The 22558-nt window shown below is 31.9% G+C and overlaps 1 protein-coding gene across 2 annotated transcripts in view; it reads right to left on the reverse strand.

Annotated features, from left to right (window-relative positions):
* LOC139502290 (uncharacterized) overlaps positions 1 to 22558 on the reverse strand; it is a 33955-nt gene that overhangs the window by 7710 nt on the left and 3687 nt on the right. The window contains exons 2-9 of one of the 2 annotated variants that reach the window (XM_071291722.1): positions 22020 to 22153; positions 15441 to 15577; positions 13255 to 13413; positions 12330 to 12458; positions 11625 to 11716; positions 6123 to 6234; positions 5464 to 5551; positions 4719 to 4819 (exon numbers count right to left, since the gene is read on the reverse strand). In XM_071291722.1, the coding sequence (XP_071147823.1) occupies positions 4719 to 4819; positions 5464 to 5551; positions 6123 to 6234; positions 11625 to 11716; positions 12330 to 12458; positions 13255 to 13413; positions 15441 to 15560 (801 nt within the window). In that variant the 5' untranslated portion in view covers positions 15561 to 15577; positions 22020 to 22153. The remainder of the gene's footprint in view (positions 1 to 4718; positions 4820 to 5463; positions 5552 to 6122; positions 6235 to 11624; positions 11717 to 12329; positions 12459 to 13254; positions 13414 to 15440; positions 15578 to 22019; positions 22154 to 22558) is intronic. The other variant, XM_071291721.1, reaches the window with a different exon arrangement.

Here is a 22558-nt window from a genome sequence, read left to right on the forward strand (position 1 = left end):
TTCACAGATTAACAAAGACTATATGTACTATACAAACAATTAATAATACGAATCTCAAAATTTAAAAAGAGCAATATCAAGTATAACGTTCTTATTCCCCTTGGGAAACCCCATTTTAACTAAATTCCAAAAGAAAGACATTTTTTGACATTGTAGTTTTTCGGTCTTACACATCGATGTCACCTGGCATCTGCACACAGTCAATGTACACACATTTAGTATTTTTGTTTGAAAAAGTAATGGCGAGATCAGCTGTGAATATTTGACTGGATTAATTATTCTCTTTAAGTCAGTGAAATGTATGACTTCACTAAAACAAGGTAAGGAAATCTTATACTGTCTTTGCACAACCTTAACTGCTTTAGATGACTGACATAAAACACATTCGTTGTTTATAATAATATATCTTTTTTTGTGATAAATGAATCCTGCAAAAGTAAATCAGAAAATGTTGTCCTAAATTTGAACTTAGGCAGCCAACAACCATTTGATTTTCTGGTGGGGGTAGGGGGTGGTGGCTATTGACTGTTTTGAGAACAAAAAGTTTGTTTACAATTTTTGGATAAAAAATAATTTGTTTTTGACCCTGACAAAAAAAAAATGTTTGTTTTTCCCTCAGCTGCCATTAAATGAAATGCTAAAATTGAAAGAGAAGAATTGTTTTCAACTTGTCTGGAAAAAAACCATAGTTCCCCCCTCCCTGAAAACAAATGGTTGCTGCCTTCAAACAATCTCTTTCAGATTATCATTTTAATCAATCTTATTCAAAGCATTATCATACTGACATGAAGTGTGACTTAATTTTGACTTGTGATCCAAAACATAATTGTTGACTTAGCCCCCAGAAATTGCTCTGAAACACTTTTATATAAATGTAAAAATGCATAGTTTTTTAATATTATTATTATTTTTTTCAAATAGAAAAAGAAAAATATTACTGAGTCTATTTTGTTCTTATTTATTTTCAAGTTCATGATTAACACCATTTATTTATTGGTTTAGTGTGTTATTTCTATAATTTGAGTCCATTCATTAGAACTATAACTTGCATGAAATCAATGAGACAACATGTATTGTTATATTTAGTTTGTTCATACAAGGATTGCAAACTAATTTTCCTTTTATAAATTTAAAATAATGAAGATTTTACATTCAGAATACTTTCATTATGATCTCTTTTAAGTTTAAATGAAAAAGGTAGGACCAACTTGCAAGTGTCAGTAATGAACAGGAATTCCTGTTTTTTATCATTTTAATACTGTCTTGATCCATTATTCATGAGGGGGAGGACAGGGGTAAGGGAGACAGGGAGAAAGGGGGTAGGAGAAAGGAGAGGAAGGCTGGGAGAAAGGGAGAAAAAGTTGGAGAAAGGAGAAAAAATAAAATATCTCTCCTTTTAAATTTTTTTTTAATATTTCAAGAAAAAATATCTCAAAAGGAGATGTTTTATTCTAATGGGAGAAAGGAGAAAGGGGGTAGGAGAAAGGAGAAGAGGGGTGGGAGAAGGGAGAAGGGTACCCCCCTGTCCTCCCCCTCATTTATGAATATTTAGACTAGATTTCTACCCCTTGTATAAATTGAGTAGACATTCATTTCTGTGTTAAAATAAATTGGTTGCAGCAGTAAAAATACTTACCAAAACATGAATATTAAATTAACTCTTGGAATATTAAATTAATACTAAATTATTAACCCTATTATATAGGGACACATAGTCTACAATCTCATTAAAATCCGATGTTCTGATATGCTACCACCCTCCACTAACTAGTGGAGGGTAGCGTATCAGAACATCGGATTTATTTCACTGGGACTGAGTTCTGAAAAGTGATAAAATGTGTTTCTTTATTTTTTTGGCACATGTTAACAGTATCAAAATATATTTAATAAGATTATTTTAATAATATCCACGTGTAAATAACAGCATATGGTGCTTGATATAACAATAGTTTGTTCATGAAAGTGTCAAACAAAGGGACGTAACTCATGAATTACCGTCGGCCCCGCTTCGTCAGAAATATCGACACATCTAACTGGCACATTTGCGTATCTGAGCATATCAACTGGCACAAATTTGACATATCATTGTCCAAGTTATGTTACATAACATAATTTAAATTCAGCATAGCTTCCCGAGAAGTTAAGAAAGAAAATTACGATTTTAATTTTCTGTGACCAATTTTTTTCGTCAACACCTTGACTTTGAAGACACATTTTGAGAGAAAAAAAGGAGTTTAATCCATAATTGAGTTGAGTAATATATTTCTTATATACTCAAAAATGTTCACTTAAAAGGAAATTAGTTTTAATTCATGCAAAAAACTACAAATTCCAAAAAACGAGCTTCACTTTTTTTGGTAAAAAAATGCCCATATATGGTAATCACATGACGTCCATTGTTGCTTTAAGAAATGGGGTCAAACCGGGGTCAGCTTTCCGACTGTGGAACAGGCATAAAAAGACTATATAGTGTGGCCGGTTTTAACATGTGATCGAGCGCTCAGCTTCCCCCCCTTTTTTTTTTACCTGGGACAGTTGTTTCCCTAAAAGTTGTAAGAATAAGACATGAATATCCAGAAGTTTCATAAGGGGGATGAGATAGGGAGGGCACTGCATGACTTCTTTAGAGATGGACGCTTCAGTACTGTTTCCCTCAATAAATCAACGTAAGTTTTCCCACAAAGCGCTGGCATAGCACCCCCTTTAAATAGATTCTACCTCTTGCTACATGCATATATGTGTACATGTGTACATGTTCAAGCCGACCTCCAAAAAAGAGGGTGTTAAATGAAATCGTGAAAAATGTACAAAAACAGCTAGGTTTACTTACCATAAATATATCCGACATTCTGTTTTGCTTCTGGTTTATTCAAATCAAGATAATAGAGCGTATTTTTGTCCATTTTCTTCTCCGTGAGGAGAACTCCTTCATTGATCATTGAAATTGTTTACATTTTTAAATGACGTCATCAAGATGGAGTGCGTGACTCCGCAGATAAATAGTCCTTTTTTCTTTGACTTTTTAATAATTACCAATACCAAGTATAAACAAAACAGGTTATTTTGTAATCAATTGCTATTATTTTAATTAAGTGTACTGGTAAAGTAACTTGTGTAAGCCAATGCTATCCGTCTATATCCCTCCGCCTTACGTCAGAAGGTCCCTGACGTCATATAAATTTTTGTCAACAACTTCGAACTTGGAACCTCGCATCATTTTCCGTAATTTTAATTTGCAAACAAAACAGATACCTCTAGGTCAATAAAGCGATCATAGGCATGGAACTTGAGAATTGATTTTCATTTATCGATTTACAACAGAGAACGTACGCTTTAATTACCGGTTTGCCTTGCAAATTAACGCTTTTCTGTTTACCAACGGGAGAAAATAAAGAGGTCAGTTTTAGGCTTTTAGTTTTTTTTAAAAACTCGAAATCGGCAATAAAGTAAAACCACAGCTATACTGACGTAAAGGATTTTTTTTAAACACCCAGGTTCGTATGCTATCATACAGACCTGTGAAATACAACAACTGATTCAATATTTGCTGTTCTGCATACACCAGGTGCGTATGCTAGCATACATACTTGAGAAATACAATGTATTAATTAAATGTAAACATTAGCATACACCAGGTACGTATGCTAGCATACAGACCTGAGAAATGCAAGTTAATTTATTACAATTCAGTTCAGCATATACCAGGTGTTAAAATGCCAGATTCACGATTTCCAAGTGCTTGATAAAATAAAAATGTGTTTTTCCTTTATTTTTCTCTTTTTTGTATAAGATTGTCTTATGAGCATTAATTCGACCTATTTGAGAACGAATTATGACAAATTACCGTTAATGAGAATTTCTAATTTTAGATGAGAACGTGTTTTCTGTAAATGAGGAAATTTTCACACACAAGGTTATTATATGGTTTATTTTATTATCAGGTAAAATTTTTAAAAAATCCAATGTGCCACACAATGGTTTGTAGAAAGCAATGTTATTAATGTAACTTATGTAGGCTCATTATGGCACTCATATCACATCTTCTTCTATCTAGGAACTTATTGTTGATAAGCAAACATAATCCCCACCCAATATTGTTTGGCACCAAAATCACTAAAATATCCACTTTGACAATATGTCATCTGATCTGATGTAATAATTAAGAGCCTCAGTCGAAGAAAATCTATTTTTACCTTAATACATCATCTACTTTGAATCTTTTCAATGATGTTTGGCTGAAGATATAACAATTTTTTTTTTCTTAGTTGTTTTTTTTTTCGTTTTTTTTCTCAAATATTGACATTACTGTGGATTCATTTATTTTTCGTGGGTACCAATTTTCGTGGTTAGAAGAAAACTTGTATATTTGTGGATATTTAATTTCGTGATGTTAGCAAAGTCTGCATACATTCCTTCAGAAAATTTGTGTTTCGTTGATCTTTTGATTCTGTGGTTCTCCTGTACCAACGAAATCCATGAAAATTGGTATCCAACGAATATTAATGAATCCACAGTATAAATGATGTGTAATTACTCATGATGTATTGATGGCTTACAGAATCTAAAGGAAACGCTGGACATCCCTGCTTTCTATATAGAAAAAAAACTGTACTTTATACTTTGTTTTTCTATTCAACAATATCAGTTATCATATTTTTCCTGTGTATATACTTGTTCTGTACTAACAATAACAGTGCTTATTTCTTCTGTGTAATTACCTGTGCTGTATTGATAGCTAGGAATCTTAAATAAACTCCAGACATCCCTCCTCTCTGTAATGTACTGACTGTACAGATCACATCAGTTTTTACACTTTCTCCTGAAATAAACAATTCTTTATCACAGATATACATTGACACAGAATACAGGTTTCTACAAATTATCTCCCTTTTCCTGTTTTTTTGTTTTTTGTGTTTCCGTTTTGTAATTGATTTTTTTTAATACTAACATTTTTCTGATAACAGTTCTTACTTAAATTGTTACTTCTTATCTATATAATAATTAAAATTCAATTTTGAGATAAAGTATTTTGGTAATAATTGTTTTTACCATTGAAGACAAAATGGTGATCATGCCAAATGACATCACACAGAAAGAATAATTTTCTTTTTTAAATTAATAATATTCCAATTTTGGTACATATACCGGCTTGTCTACTAATCTAAATACCTACAGATTCTACAAATAAAATTCCTGTAGATAGTAAAATAATGTTGTAGAATTTTTCATGTTTGATGTTAATAAACCAAGAATCTAACACAATGCATTGCATATTTTGCATGTTGTGAGTAACCTTTGTTTAACTTAACTTGGAGACCCATTGGTGGCCTAGGCTGTTTTCTACCCTTTGGTCAGATTGTTGTCTCTTTGGCATATTCCCCATTTCCATTTTCAATTTTATTACTATACTTAATGGCTTTTCCAGGTATCCTCAGGTTGTGAGTAGCCTTTTATTTTACTTACCATATTTTCCTGGTTGTGAGTAACGTTTGCACAAACTGTTGCTTAACTCTTTCAATCTCTTGCCAAGGATAATACAGGTTCCCATTACCTATAGATTCAAATACAAATTGTCAATTATTATAAAGAAACCTTAAATGCTGACTATAAAATATGGATTTTGCTAATTGATAAAGGCCTTACATTAAAGTGTTCGGTGGAAAATTGCCTCATTGGCATTAGCAACAAATGGAAGTTTTTAACGACCTTGACTGGCTATACAGCCCTAGCACACCTAGGGTTTTTTTTGCATTAATACAATATCTTCTAATTCTTATACTATGACAAAGTTTTTGGCAAACTTAAATTTACAAGATAATCTTTCCAAACAAAGGTGTAATGATGACTTGGGGAATATCTTTAATGTACTTTTAAGATCTTCCTTAGAATGTCTTCTTAATTTATCAAGTAACGGTACATAAATGTAGATAGATGCAATTGCAATACCCTCCATACACTTAAATGATCAGTCAGTGTTTTCTACATCTTGAATTTTCATGGACAGAATGTTATTATGTTATTCTGATATATCAGGTATATTAGAGGCTTGGTAAATGGCCATCAAAATGAACATTTAAAATTATTAAAAAATACAAATTCAAAGTACAGTCATTATTACGTACCTGGTAATTTTTCATGGATGATTTCATCTTTAACCCTGGTACATCATGTAGATGGATGCTGTCTTTATAAATGGTACCAGAACCTACATCTATCTGTACACTGTTCTTATAACTATAAATCATAAATAGGATAAATAAAATAACTTGTTAACATATATATGACGCCCGTCAAGCAAAAACCACCCTTATCGCATTTGACGTCGTTATCGGTAGTCAACGCTAGAATGTAACGTAAAACAAACCGATAAATTGCACGTTGAAATTGAGATATTTTTTTCTAAACATAGCGTTATCCATGCGAACTGAATAGTATATTCTTATATTACATATATTAAATACTTCTGTAAAATAATGCCGTATTTACGATCTAAAATTTAATTCTGTGATAAATTTCTATTCAAACTTTTCAAATGCTTGTTTTGACATTCCTCCCAAGACAATAATTAAGAATATACAGCGTATGATTTATAAACAATATAATAAAATCCCACACAACACCATGTCTCATTAATACATAGTACCACGATATGTGATGATACACGTATTAACCCTCTACAATATATAAACAATACCAATGTTGTGCAAAAAAAAACCCCACTTAAATATTTTTTAAAAACATTTTTCCGCAGCTGTATTTCTTTTATACTTTTAATACGGCAAGTTATTTTATGAAGAACCTAAGAAAATAATTTAATATTTGGCGTAAAATTATGCATGCCAAATGCGGAAAATCTTGCACGGTTAATCACACGAGAGAGTTTGCTTAAAAGAAATTAAGTACGAAAGAGATGAAAGTCTGTCTGAAATTGTTCGTCTGTTATTTTGCCACGCTTTAAGGAACATGTGTACTAAGTTTCAAGTTGATTGGATTTCATCTTCATCAAAAACTACCTTGACCAAAAACTGTAACCTGAACTGGGACGAACTAACGGTACGACGAACGAACGAACGGACCCACAGACCAGAAAACATAATGCCCTCTACTATCGTAGGTGGGGCATAAAAATTTGCAATGCGTTTAAAACTGTTAGTATGAAACAAATAGCAGTTCATAATTATATCACTCACTTTAAAAAAGTTGAGGTATACTGTTTAACCTCTGTCTGTCTGTTAGTCAATACATCCGTCAGTCCGTCCGTTCGTCCCATGAATATATTCGTCGCATATCTATTAGGAACTACATTACAAGGATTTCTGAAATTTGGTTTCAGGGTTTATATAATTCATTTATATCGTGCGATGCGTTTTCAGATTCATCACTCAACAACTTCCTGTTTACCGAAATATTTCGGCGGGGGTATCATCAGTAAGCAGTAACTCAATGTTTCACTTGTTTTATAAATGCTTTAGAAGTTTACTTAAATCTCCTAAAAAAATCGCCAAAATCGGCTTTAGAGATCCCGGCCACTCATCTTCTAAGTGGAAAGGGGATGGAATTAACTCAGCTCATACGGCACAAAAACTATAATAAACCTAAAATTCGGTTCTTTGGCCAGGACGTTGTCTTTTTGGCAGATTCTGCATTTCCTTTCTCAATTTTATTCAGGACAAGTTTTATCTTAATTCTTGTTTTACATTTTCTAAAAGTAAACAAAATATAGGTGTTCTGCATCCATTCGAAAACAAATCTTTTAATTTTTTATTCTTAAATGGTCTGTGTGGTAGGCCATGAAGAAACAAAACAACAAAGAAAGGAAGAAAAATCATCAGTGATCATTATAAAATAAAAAATGCTAGAGGCTTGAGCTAATTCGAAAAATGATTAACAATTTTGGATGCATACACGAGATTGTTTAAGCTTGTTAATCATTGTTACAATGTTGTCAAATATATGTATACTATTTAATGGTCACAGTTCAATTTCGTTGTATTAATTTTCTTTGATTGTGAATAAAATGAGATGCGGGATATTGTTTGACTAAAATTGAGTTGTTAACTTGATTGAAATAAATATGCAACGCTAGTACGAAAGGTTATACAACGACGAGAAGACATTTTTTAAATTGATGATTTTGACTTAATGATCAGGAGTCTCTGACTGTATCACCCGTCGTGTAAATCTCTAAATTCACGGATAGATAAGATTAACAATCCGATTAATAAACTTTCAATGGTATTTGTTAACGCCATGTAAAATCAGAAACAGAAGCAAATGCAATTTTGCAATGTTGCGTTAATTTTCAAAAAAGATGATGCTGGATATATTACAATGATCTGTAAACATGAGGCAAGGACTAATGGAGGCAGTACAAGCTGAAAAAACAACAACATATAATTAGATCACATCAAATAAACTTGTTGTTCTTCATATTTTTTTCAATCTTGAAATGTCATACTTTGGATGTTATAAAACAATCTATTTTACTTTTGCATAATATTGAAATTTTCAAGTTCACTTCGAATCAAATTTCTCTGATAAGGGATATCCAGGCGAAACTTATTATAATTATAGTAAAACATAAAAGTAGTTGATATTTATTACGAACACGGACAGATTGAAATTTCGCACTTGAGATATATTTTTAATGTTATTTAATAAAGTTTTCAAATGTTATTTTTCGTTTAAATCACTTTTACAAATGCAGTTTAACGTGCATTTTAGTTTGTTTTGTAAACATTGACATGCGTATATATTTATTGCAAGAAATATATCTGAAACGGATGAAATTGCACACGCAGCTGCAGTTCTCATTTAACGATAACATTGAAGATAATACATGTAGAAATGTACTATTCAAAGAAGGCAAAGATATGTATTTATTGGGTAAATTAGAATAAAACGGCGTAGATAAATCCCGTTCTAGATACGGAGAGCGAAAGCGAACAAAATTTTACATAAACTTTTGAAGACAGGTAAGTTTGTCGAGATACATTCCTGTTACCTATAGTATTCGAGAGTACCGTTTCAAATCCTTGATTAAACACATCAACAGTAAAAGAAATACCAAGAAAATATCAAAAGAAAAATTATGCTAGTCTGCATGGTTTACCACAAACAGTACCTCATAACAGACATGACTCTGAACCTCAGATTGTGTTATCTTCTTGTGAATCAAAATAGTCGGGTTTTGACACATATGTATCAGCATTTCAGACAAATGGAACTTGATGTAGATATAAGAAGATGAGTATGAGTGCCAATGAAAAAACTCACCATCCATGTCATAAAGTAAACCCTTATAGGTCAAAGTACGGTCTTAAACACGGAGCATCTATAGACTTGATATGTCCACTGAACAGAATGGACAAATGTCTGGTCGACTTGCTGTCCGCACATAATATTTGCATCTATATATTCTGATGTGTGTCGTAGATGGGACTCTTATACTAGTATAATAGTCCCAGGTCGTAGTTATAGGCCTTCAACATTGAGATAAAACATACCGTATCGTCGGCTATAAAAGACCCCGATATGAAAAATATGAAACAATTAAATTAATTACAGCCGATTCCATTGAGTGTGTAGGCAAAGGTAATATCTTATGTTAGCTTAGGTATCCGACCATCCTTTCGGAGTAGCCTGGTCTTACAGACAGATAGATTGGCGATCTGTCGAATGAGTCTACTTTTAAAGGAGTGTAGTTTACCTGAACTGAAAATGACTTCACGGTTAAGCTAGCCGCGAATCAAGCTAACCAAAGATATTACCTTTGCCTTCACCCTCAATAGAATCGGCTGTAAATTAATACCAGTATTAAACGCCTTATTGGCAAAATATATTCCACTCCTTTAGATTAAATGTTCAAAACACTGACCTTCCGCGACAAATTCCCACATTGAGCTCCTTTAATCTATATTTCATTTCTAATTTTATTGTCAATTTGATTTTGAATGACCAAACTGTTTTAACTGGCAATATGAATTGATTCAATCTGAACCTTAGAAAGATCGAATAAGAGTAAAAATTAGTCAAGTTGATCCTTAATATCAAATAAATACAAACAGACACCACGCGTGAAATCATAAATCATAAACAGAAAACTCAGATGACCATGTCTTAAAATCAAACGAGTGAAACAAAAAATAACACAGAAATTTAAAAATTGAGCAACACGAACCCAATGAAAAACAGATCGTGCCCTGGAAGAATCAGGAGTTCACACTTAAGTGTGTTTTTTTTATTACATTTAAGATGACACTGAAATCGCTACTAAAATAAAAAGAATTCTTTAATATTTGAAATCCAACAAATGAAAGTCTTTATTGTTAAAAAAATCGGTATATGACTGACTATCTTGCTTTGTGTGTGCTACATATAACTGGACGATATTAGAAAAATAAGCCTTTGGTCATACTAAACGTTTGGTAGATTTTGTCAAGCTAAAAAAAAATATTGACGATCAAACTGTATCGCATGTGGCAGAATTCTTTCAAAAATCATCATCAATAAGATAAGTCGGTTAACATTGCAAGCAAGAGAACGATGAAACTGCTTAGAAAATGGAGAGATTAGAAACCAATTTTATCTGTTTTGATTAAACCTATTCTATGGTATCAGAAAGTACCATTATTTCATCGTTGCTCATGATAAATCAGAAGTTAATTTTACAAAAAAAAATGAACAAAATAAAAAGAAATAAATACTCCTCATCGTCCTTTATAATAGTTCGATAAGTAGGCTCGTCCTGTAGTTATTCCTGCAGCCAGAATTGCACGTGTTAGATAGGAACATCTATATTAAAAAAATCGTCCATATGCTAGGAAGGAATATCAGGCTACATTTTGTCAAGTACCAGGAGAAGAGTAAAGTAGTAAATTTCTGCAAACTTTTAAAATCGACGTCAGAGTGTATGATTCCAACGTTACGTTGAATTTTACGTTAGAACACATTTCATGTGTTACCAAAATTGAAATTTCTCAACTAATTTTTCACCGATCGTTTTCAAATTTTTTACATTGAGTTGGCATACGTATTTTCTGTTTAATTAATAAAAAATCTGATAATTCATAATTTTTGCCATAAGGGTCGTTTTTGCTTGTCGGGCGTCATATATATACTGTGGATAATATTAGTGGGTACCAATTTTTGTGGATTGAGGAAAACTTGCCTTTTTATTTGATATTTGATTTCATTGTTTTGCCAAAGTCTGCTTAAATTCCTTTAGAATATTTGCAATTTGTTGGACATTGGAATTCGTTGTTCCATAGTAACCACAAAATCCATGAAAAATTGGTATCCAATAGTATGCTGTTCTTATAACTACAATAAGTAGCAAGCAGATGAGTGATAAACAATATGTTGGAAATCTGTGGTACACAAATAATAAATTTTCACAAACCTGAATCTATTTCTTCAAAATGAAATTATCATATAATAAATATTGTTTTTGTGAAGCACTTTTCTGGATTTACATGCAAACCTAGACATTTGACACCTAGACAGTGAAAATATGTGTAATAATTAGGAGCTACTTCATCAAAAGGAACCTAATGAAAAATAACCATATTCATCTAACTATTTATCAACTGGATTTCACAACATATATATCCAGTAATTACTACCTTTTGAAGAGCCACTGTTCTTGTAAAGCAGATCTACCACATGTCATCCAATCTAACAGTATAATGTTCCCACTTTCTGACATCTGCACATTCTAAAATTAAAAAAAATATCTATAAAACAATTTGTATAAATATATTCAAAATAAGATGAAATAAGGGGAAAAAATTCACAATAAAGTTGTGTACTGAAATTTTATGTACAATGTATCATTATTTTAATTTTAAGTTTTCACATACAACAAGGAAATAGAAAGAGCATGTGTCAGTTGTTATTGGACCCTGCTCAAAAATGACAAATGGCTCCTGCCAAGAAAGACATTTGTAAACTTGAAATTCGTGTTAATATTAGTATGATAATCAAGGGAGATAAATCAGGAATTAAAATATTAAATAAGGAAAGTTCACACTGATCTTTGTTAAATGACATTTACTTACATTTCTAAATTTGAAATTTTTTGGATAAGGCTTAATTACATGATATTAGAGAACACATCAATGAAACAGCAACCAAACTGCACGAAAAACATATATTCTAAAAAAAATAAACAATTGCTTATACATGTACCATAAGTCAAGGATAAAACTGTCTTAATTTTGAAATTAGTAAATTAATATCCACATCCTTTAGACTTTACTGGACAGTTGTCTCATTGGCAATCATATCATGTATCATTCATTCTCTTTATATCAAATATATTGACTTACTTGTGTTTGTACAAAGTTTGCATCTTTATAACAGACACAATAATCAGGTAGAACACACAATAAAGAGTTATAACCAACGATATAATACATCTTCTGTGTTGTCAGCAGATCGTCTTCACAATGGTATATCTAAAACATCAAATTCATAATTCATAACACCATGAACAGAGAAGTACAAATGAAACAACCATGATCATTATGTTATACTACATCCATTCATTATTATTAGTTGGATACCACTTTCTATGGATTTCATAGGTACAGGTGAACAAAGAAAAAAGAAAAAAATCTTAAAAGTTATATACATATACAGACTTTGACAAAAGTACAAAATTAATTCAATCAACGAAAATTGGTATCCACGAAAATAAATTATTCTACAGTATTACAATATAATATATAAAACAGAATGTCTTCAATAGAAACTCAAATTGTACTTTGATGTGTGTATGTATCTTAGGGTAACTTTATCTGTAAATAAAAAAATATATGGTTTATGTCAATATAATAAGACAGCAAACCAACATCCCCAAAATTCAAGACATTTATGGGGCAACATAAAGACTTTAATGACAGACAAGTGTCTATTCATAATATATCAACAAGACTTAAACTCTAGCATATTATGGACTGCTTAGAAGATCTTGTTTTGCTTACCTAAATTGAACTTCCTGCCTCAGGTAAGCATTCCATAACATGTATAGTTTTTTTTATTATCCATAAGGATTCTCTTCCTATTCATTTTTATCTTTTTGAATTCTTGGCTGATTGGAAACCATGTTTGGTTCCTTTGTTTCAACTTTGATAAATCTTGGCTTTGAGTAGCACATGCATTGAAGTACAATGTATACATGTTTTTAAGTTTTAAGATTCTTGGTTTTTGGTTTCAGTAAGCAGACCAAATGTGTTTGATCTGGTTTGTTACCTTAGTAGATTCTTGGCTAGTGAGTAAACCACATGTGTTTGGTTTGGTTTCTACTGTTATTTCCACATTGTCACCTCCTACCAGTCCCCCTCCAAATACAATGGGAAAGATCCACTTGCATTTCGGGTTCCCTGTATGCTCTGGTACCAGCACTTTTAACTGCAAAATATATACAATAATACCTTTTATTAAATAAACTGGTTGTGATCTGTATGTAATTTTGATAAATTATTTTAATATTAAATTGAAATTTAATAACATACAAAATATGCAAAACATTAAAAGTCAATAAAAACCATGACTAAAAGTGCAAGACCAAATTATCTCCATGTAAACAATAATTGCCAATGATAATATACCATTGTCTTATCATAAAGATTTCCTGTAAACTGACCTAGATACACATTGTGTCAATTGTGCTTTTTAGACAATGCAATAACACTCAAGGGATGGGACCTTATAATATAAGAATTAGTTTCTATGTCAATATACCCATGATTGAGGAGGAAGAGCAAAATCATCTCAATGAAAATAAGATGTGCCAATGCTAAAACAAGTGCGTAACAAATATCACTGACCTACCACTTATTACAATAGTTCCGCATTAACTGACAGGGGCGTAGCTACCCGGAGGCACGACAGCACGTGCATCCACGTCATTTTCACAAAAAAAAAAAAAAAAAAAAAAAAGCAGAAGAGAGAGATTAGTTTGTCAATCGGAATCGGACACTGTTGGTGTCTTTTCCGTCTATCCCGGATATTAGTTTGACAACCTAGCTACAAGTGTTGATTCAGAAAAAGATCGTAGCTCCGAAGTTGCGTGCACATTGATTCGGCATGCAAAAAAAGAAATGACAAAATAAAAATTTATAAATTGAATGTTAAAGGAAACACCTATGTTGTCACTTTTTTTGATTGATGAAATATCATTAAATAACGACATTTGGTTTCAAAATAATTTTTTTTGGAGATTATGACAAAATCGGAAGGTTACTTGTATCTTTTACAAGATTTTTACTTTTGAATTTGTAATACTCAGTCTTAGATATGTAGTTTTGGAGCACATTTTACAGTGTCCAGTTCATCAGTTTGGAATGAGATGTACCAATCGGCACTAAAATTATCAGATCCCTTCAATATCGTTGAAATATGCCAAGGCGATGTGGTTGACAGACTACCGGAGCCAATCACCCTGCAACCACGCCAAAATCGCTTCTTTGTGCTGTATCTGCTTCATCGTGTTGTAGGAAATATCGCAAACGAACAAATCTCAATATTGTCTGAAACATACGAAACTGACCTAGCATGTAATTTTGACGAATTCAATTGGGAGGTCGCTCGATGCCGAACACGTACGCTGGTTTATAACATCTTGTGAGTGCTACCATGCCATGATGGCCCTGAGAACTATCAGTCAGGGTACTACGTATGTAATTGAAAACAAATGTACGATCAACAATGAACAACGAAAGTTACATAGCATTACTGCATATTCATCGGGATTTCAGTGTGAATGTTGACAAAGTAATAGAGAAGTTTGTTTCTGCCCAGACCCGAAGAGCAGATTTTAGACAATTTTGAGTAAATTCTGTATCACAAATATGTGTTGTTTATGTATTACTATATTCAGAAGATTTATTAATAGTTTTACATTCATAAATTTTTATCTACATATAGCTCCTCTTTTAACCGTCCCATGACCGAAAACCGAAAAAAAAATAATTTCTGCCTAGGGTCCCAAATTTTTTTCTTGGTAGTTGCTTCCACATCGTTTCTTTCTAGCTACGCCCCTGACTGACCTCATCAGAAACTAGTAGATTAAAGATTGAGGATGCTGGTGATGGTTTTTATCATTTTTTTTGTTGTTGTTTTTTTTATGGGACAACATTGACAAAAATATCTAGAGGCGTCACAATTCAAACATTAATACATTATATAGTTATATAAATTCTAACAATCTATGGCAAAGTTCTATGGAGATGATTCATTACGGTAGCAACAGGTAACTTATAGAATAGTAAGGTTTCAAGGTCACAGCATGTAACTTATAGAATAGTATAAATGTTACAAGGTCACAATAGGTAACTGATAGTATAGGAATGTTTCAAGGTCACAACAGGTAACTAACGGGATATGAATGTTTCAAGGTCACAACCTCTACAGCGAAATATTCACAGGTAACTCACAGGATAAGAATGTTTCAAGGTCACAACCTCTGCAGCACCATATTCACTTTCCTTGCAATGATCATGGCACTCTAACACTACAGTGGCATGGCCATGACGAGCTGTTGACATGGCTACCATCTGTTAACCTTCAAATACTGAAAGAAAAATACATTTATTATACCATAGATGTAATACCTAATGAGTATTACTTCTATGATTATACTGATTGCAATGATATTATATTTTCTTAGTCAATTTTTTTCACTCGTCTGGCATATTATATACTAATGTGGCTACACTGCTAGGTTATTATGACTATTTTCACTCGTCTGGCATATTATATACTAATGTGGGTACACTGCTAGGTTATTTTCTTTGGTTATGAAGTTGCAACAAAACACAGTAAGTTTTGAGTATATAGTTATAATTACTTCCTTGCATGTTCTACTTTATTGTAAACTACCTCCCTCCCCCCTTTCTGAATTCTCCTCATTTCCAAATTAGATGTAATCAGTTAAAGGCTATAAAGTCATTTTCCATGTATGTTATAAAGATATAAGACAAGGTTTTTCTGTTAAATCTCTGTATTCTATAACAAACTCTTTGTCTGCTTAAAAGTAGGACTAAATTCGATCCCAATAATGTACTGATATGGGTTGTGGTATTATATCAGGGCTAAAAGAGAAATTAAAGTCATGAAAATTCTACTTTTATCACATAAGTGAACCTATGAAATATGAAATTGCAAAGAAAAAAAGAAATAAAACACTGAAAGAAAGTTTCATCTATTTAGTTTCAAGACATCATAATTATTTTGACTAATATTTCCTAAATCCTCTTTTTATAAGGTATATATCTTGATATTGATAAAAATTCAGAGGGATTTTCAAAACATAAACAGTCAGTGGTGGATCCCAGTGGTGGATCTAGAACTTTTCATAAGAGGGGGCTGAATGACCTAAGAGGGGCCGCTCCAGTCATGATTCAGTGATTCCCTTTAAAATCAACCTACAAAATCTGCCTATGGATCCAGGGGGTCTTTCTTTAGGAGAATGGGGACATATGATTTGAATCCCCCTCTTTATCAAGGGTTGAGAATCCTACTTTTAATCAAAGCCTTAAAGGCTGTAAAAGCAATTGCTGTCATGTTAATGTTTAGGGACTTTTATTTTTCATCCACATATATATAATAATTAAACCTGACATGAGTGTTGTCTAGTTAGAAGTAAGAAGGTTTTAACTTTATATAAATAAAAGACTTTAGCAGAAAGTCATTTTTAATACGTTTTATATTTCACAAGGAGACAACACGTTTACCAGGCTATATATAACTCAAAAAGAAATCATCATGGATTATCCCCTGGTAGTGTTTGTAACTGGGCAATAATTTCCTTTATTGATTTAATTTTAACAATTTTCATTATCAATTTATATTTAACCATTAACACAAATGATTGAGTTAAAACATTTTAACTTTCCAGACGCAAATGTTAAAAAACGGGAAAGAAATAAAATATCTTACAAGACATAAACATGTAAAGAATAAATATATATTTCAGCTTAATAAAAATATTTTCATAATGGTACTTTGTCATCATTTTTAAAACTAAGTTCCAAACATTATTGCTCAGTTGATATACATGTATGTCCTTCTGATGCGGTACGAGCACAGGCACTTGTTTCTATCCAAAATAGTTTTATATGGATAGCCGACCTTCCTATGGATAGAAACAAGTGCATGTGGGTACGAGATAACTATAATTCTCATGCAATCCCGAAAAGGAGGGGGGGGCATCACAGACAAACATGACATTAAATCGTTATCACTGATGTATTGTTTAGGGCCAGTTGAAGGACGCCTCCGGTTGCGGGAATTTTTTGCTGCATTGAAGACCTGTTGGTGACCTTCTGCTGTTGTATGTTTTTCTATGGTCGGGTTGTTGTCTCTTTGACACATTCCCCATTTCCATTCTCAATTTTATTATACGAACAAGAACAAACAGCTCTACGTTGCTTTGACATTTATCAATTTTCAGGAAACATTGCGAAAATGATCTTCAATATTTCGAAAACATGTGAAATAAAATTGCTAACACGGTGGACCGTCGAGTGTCAACAAACAGTAGTTTTGTTCACTGAAAAGACGGGGATAATGGTTTCATCTGACATTTGTTATGCATTCCCAGTTTTGATCATGATATTTAAAAAGACGTACTTTTTTTCAATCTATGTAACTAGAAAATTCCAAATTGAAATATCTTTCATCTGGACCGACTTGGCATCTACTACGTTTGGACGGGTCCATTTCATTAGTAAGGTGATCGCTAAATATTACGGAGTTTGACAGAAAAGGAAAACGAACTTATTGTTATGTGTTTTCAACAAGGGTTTCGTTCCGCTAAATTATTTGCGCAAACAAAGTTTGTCTATTTTTAGATTACAGGTAATCATTTGACACTACGCATTAACCTGTGTAGTGATTTTGATTTTACGATAAATGTATGAATGAACGATAATTTTATGAATGAACAAGAGCACCTGACCTCTTAAAGAAACACAAATTAAACATATAAAACCGTATTTAATAGGAGATAATTCAGTTAAATTTTCAATACTAAATCAACAACTGAAATGAATCCATATTTTGTTGAAACATCGTACGAACGGCGGAAAACGGAATCGCAGTTATAAAAATGTACTGTTTTTCACTCGGACTTCTATGTTATTTGATAGTCAAACGGTTGACCCTTTAAATACAAAAATACATCTACAAAAACATATTCTGAAACTTCTTAAATCCACTAACGTTTTTTTAAAGTTTCAAGCTATGTATTGCATTAGAAAACATACATAGTTGTTAAAGAATGACAGACCAGGAGCCTGTTTAACAAAATACTATGGCTTGATATGGGCGGAGTCTCTGATCTGGGTCACAAAGATGGCCATACGCGATAGCATAAAGGCACTGGCTACGGTTACATGGAAATGTAACAATAATAAAAATATTATTGTTACATTGGAGACTAATTGCCGGAATGCAAAGTTGGGTGAGGAACCGATTAATTACAAATGTAACAATAATTACTGAGGCTACGGTTACATTACGTTATTGTTACATGAAAAACAGCAATGTACGCTAGATTGATTAAACTTAAATCTTCTATAGTTGTATTGCTTCATTCTTACATATGTACTAAATAATACTTGTAATTTAATACTGATAAGGGCGTTTTTCAATAAAAACGTATTTTCTTGTCCTAGGCCACTTAAAAAAAATGTGTTTGATATTTGCAAGTAATTTTTTGTGCAGTCAGTACATTGAATTAGATTTAACATTTTAAAGCAAAGAAACAGTTTATTATTTAGAGGGATTGATAAGATATTGACTCCTGAATGGTCTAAAACAACCAAAATGGCATGTCCCTAGACCGCCTGTTCAACATTCATACTCTAAAATATCGTAAAAAATGAAGAAATTAATGTTTTTTTTACTTTACATAAGTTCTTTAATAATTCAAAAGTATGTTCAGAGCCAACATATTCTAATAAACAGCTTTCAATATAATTTTTTTAATTTCAGAAGGTGTGTCCCTCACAAATTGTCCACTACGAAACGAAGTCATTAAAATTTGCCAATAAACAGCTTTATAAAATCAATGTAATTTTTGTTTGCAAGAGATATAAACATTAGGGTCTTACAAAAAAAGTGATGCATTTATAACGGCAATTAAATTGTTGGTAAGAAAAATTGAGCACATCAAATGGACCAGAGTGATACCGTATTTTTGATAATGTCCCCTACGAAACGGGTCAAATCTCCTTCAGTATCTGGTTTTAAAATTATGAAAAAAATATCAGTGTACAGCTTGATAAATGCTTTGATGAATACAATTAGTCTTGTTACTACTGCAATATAGGGATTGTGGGGAAAAAATAAAGTATGCGAATACGTCCCTTACGAAACGGTCCCCTACGAAACAATTATGGGAGAAAAACGTTTCGTAGTGGACACTACCACTACCATGTAGTCTTTTTTTAATCTTTTTTCAATTATATTCGTGCAAAACAAATAACAAGGGTTAGTTTCATGTAATTTTTATTATGTTTTTATTAACATATAAGAAGGGTTGATGTCAACTACGAAACTTTTTGTCCACTACGAAACGGGTTTGTCCACTACGAAACGCATCAAAATGTCCACTACGTAACATGAGTTGAACCTTCATATGTGAAGTACTGTCTAATCTTTATCGATAAAAATGATTTTCTAATTCAGAAAACAAATGATATTTTTCTAGTATTTAAAGTAAACAAACTGGAATGTCTATAGGAAACATTTAAAAACAGTACACAAATTATGAAAATAATATCATTTTAAAGAATATTTAAGATTGCACTTTTTGTTTACAAACAGGTCTATTATAGAGGTATTCAAAATAACTCTTGAAATTAAATTTTAAACAAGTTGATTTTCCATTTTTTTTAGGTCTGAAATGTACGCTTTTATTGAAAAACGCCCATAAATAATAAAATATTATTATTCAACAAATGGTGTACAACTTGATAGTTTTACTACGTATTAATGGTTTTGATGTTCTTAAAGATACTACTCAAGATTAGGAGTGTGACTGTCAAAGGCGAAAAATATAGTTCAATGGTTTCACTTTTTTAAAGTATTTAACTGCACACCTACTCTTATTAAGTGTCATTATACTTTGGACCAATTTTGTTTATGGTGAAAAAAACTTGGGATGCGTTTTAAACGAAACTGAAACAATATCAAGACATACATTTCATACAGCTTTATAACTTGACGCAAATTGATAATCAAAAGCAAAGTTTGCTAACTGTAACTTAAATACTAAGAAAATCTGTATGTACACGTATCCGTGGAGGACGTAATTTCGTTCATCAAAAATGTGTCGGACTTTAAAAACAACTTACTGGATTTGTAGAAATTGTCATTGTAAATAAAAAATTACAGTAAATAAATTGTATGTTATAAATTTTTGAATAAATGTCCTCAACTTTTATTATTTAGTACATATTACTAGTCCCATCGTACATTGCTTTTTTTCATGTAACAATAACGAAATGTAACCGTAGCCTCAATAATTATTGTTACATTCGTAATTAAACAGGTCCTAACCCAACAATGCATTCCGGCATTTAGTCTCCAATGTAACAATAATATTTTTATTATTGTTACATTTCCATGTAACCGTAGCCAGTGCCTAGCATAAAAGCAATTGCTTTAAAAATGGATGGATCACCCCGGCCCTGACAGTATATTTTCTTATCACTTTTTCAATCACAAATTTATATATTTACAATACAATAAAGTATCTATTATTTTTATTATAAAATATAAATATTTTTCAAAATATAGCATCCATGTATCATTTTGTGTATAGTATACACTAAACAAGCTAAATTCATTTAACTGGTCATTATCAATTAAACTAGTTAGCCTGACAGAACTTTTCAAACTAAACAGGTGTGTCTGTACACAGAGTTCAATGCATAAACTAATTAAGCCATGGTTGTCAATTTGTAAGCTTGATATGTGTGGTCCATCTTTATTTTAAAGATTAGAATACGTGTCATGCCTGTTTTGTCAATGATAGTCAATAATAACAATAATAATATGGGCTATGTCAATGGGAAGAAAACAGTGAAAACTGTTCATGGATAGAGCTCTTTTTTTATATACATGGACACCTTTTTCTTCCCGTTGCCCATATTTTTTACAATGATTTACACAATGACAGGTGCCTGACTACATAATATGGTTATGATATAATCACTGATGGGTGTTGCTAAACAGCAGAAACAGAAAACGGAACGGAATACGGAACGGAAACAGCGTGAATTAACCTCTTTTCTTCTTGGCTATTTTATCTACATAGGCATGTTTAATATAGAATAACACATGTTTACAAAAAAGAAAAACAGAGGAATGAATTTTGAATAAAAAGATTTTAAAGCATAAAGTATTGAAATAGCAGGAGATAATGAGATTGTGTTTTTAAAATATTTGATAGGGTCATGTGTAGGTCGTTCTTGCGATTCTGTATAGTCTGTTCGACTTTTCTTATTTTAAGAAAGTTGGATCAATGTCAATAAGATAGTTACCCAACAACATAAAAAAAATATATATACAGAATAAAAAGACGGACATCTGCTTTGATTTTATAGATAGGTTGTGATTGGGGAAATGCTTTTCATCTTTTTTCTTTGTGTCTTTTTTTAATTGCCGTGAATACAGATAAGTGATGTGATGTGATGTATCTTGTTTCGTTGTTCCGCACTGGTGATTTTCTATCTATCTTTTATCTTTTCTTGTATAATGAAAAGAAAAGTAAAGAATCCTAATACGACAATGGTGCACGGACAACAACCGATAAGGACACCCATGAACTAGAATAGAAACTTAAATATATTTTATTTTATGTAAAAACTTACAAAAAAATAAAAATTTATGAAGAATGCTGTTTGGTATGAATGTCCGAAAAGCGACATTACATCTCTTAGATTTTAAAATCATAAAATACCAATTGAGGTTAAAAATGCAAGTGTCGGAAATTATTTACTTACATGGATATAAGATTTGCACAGTGGTGCTCTCGCCAAGTTAGTCATGAGTAGTCATGTCCTAGAGTTTTCAAAATCAAATAGTCCACACTGATTTTAATATCATGCTGCTTAATTCTTCTCTGAAAATTCAATCCCTACAAGTAACCGTGAATCTTATTTCATAATGTAGTGTCACTTATTCAGTATGCTGTTTTACTATATACATGTATACCGGTAATTGAAAACATTAAAAGATAGGCGAAAGATACCAAAGGGACATTTAAATTCAGAAGAAATAAACCGACAAATCTCATATCCAGCTTCACATGTGACACCTGTTAACACTATGATAGACATGAATTTATATTCATTCACACTTAAGGAATGTTAAAATTTGAAAGCCACTTGTATATTTATTGGTAGTTTTTAAATATTTTGGTGCTAAGTCAAGGCAACTGAAAACTTCTCTGTTCTTTTTTATGGCAGAAATGATACTTTATTTTACACTACGCATCTGATCGTTTGGATGTTTCTACTGTCCAAACACCCATTTATCCAAG

The sequence above is a fragment of the Mytilus edulis genome, chromosome 13 (genome assembly GCF_963676685.1).
Source record: "Mytilus edulis chromosome 13, xbMytEdul2.2, whole genome shotgun sequence".
Lineage (NCBI taxonomy): Eukaryota > Metazoa > Mollusca > Bivalvia > Mytilida > Mytilidae > Mytilus > Mytilus edulis.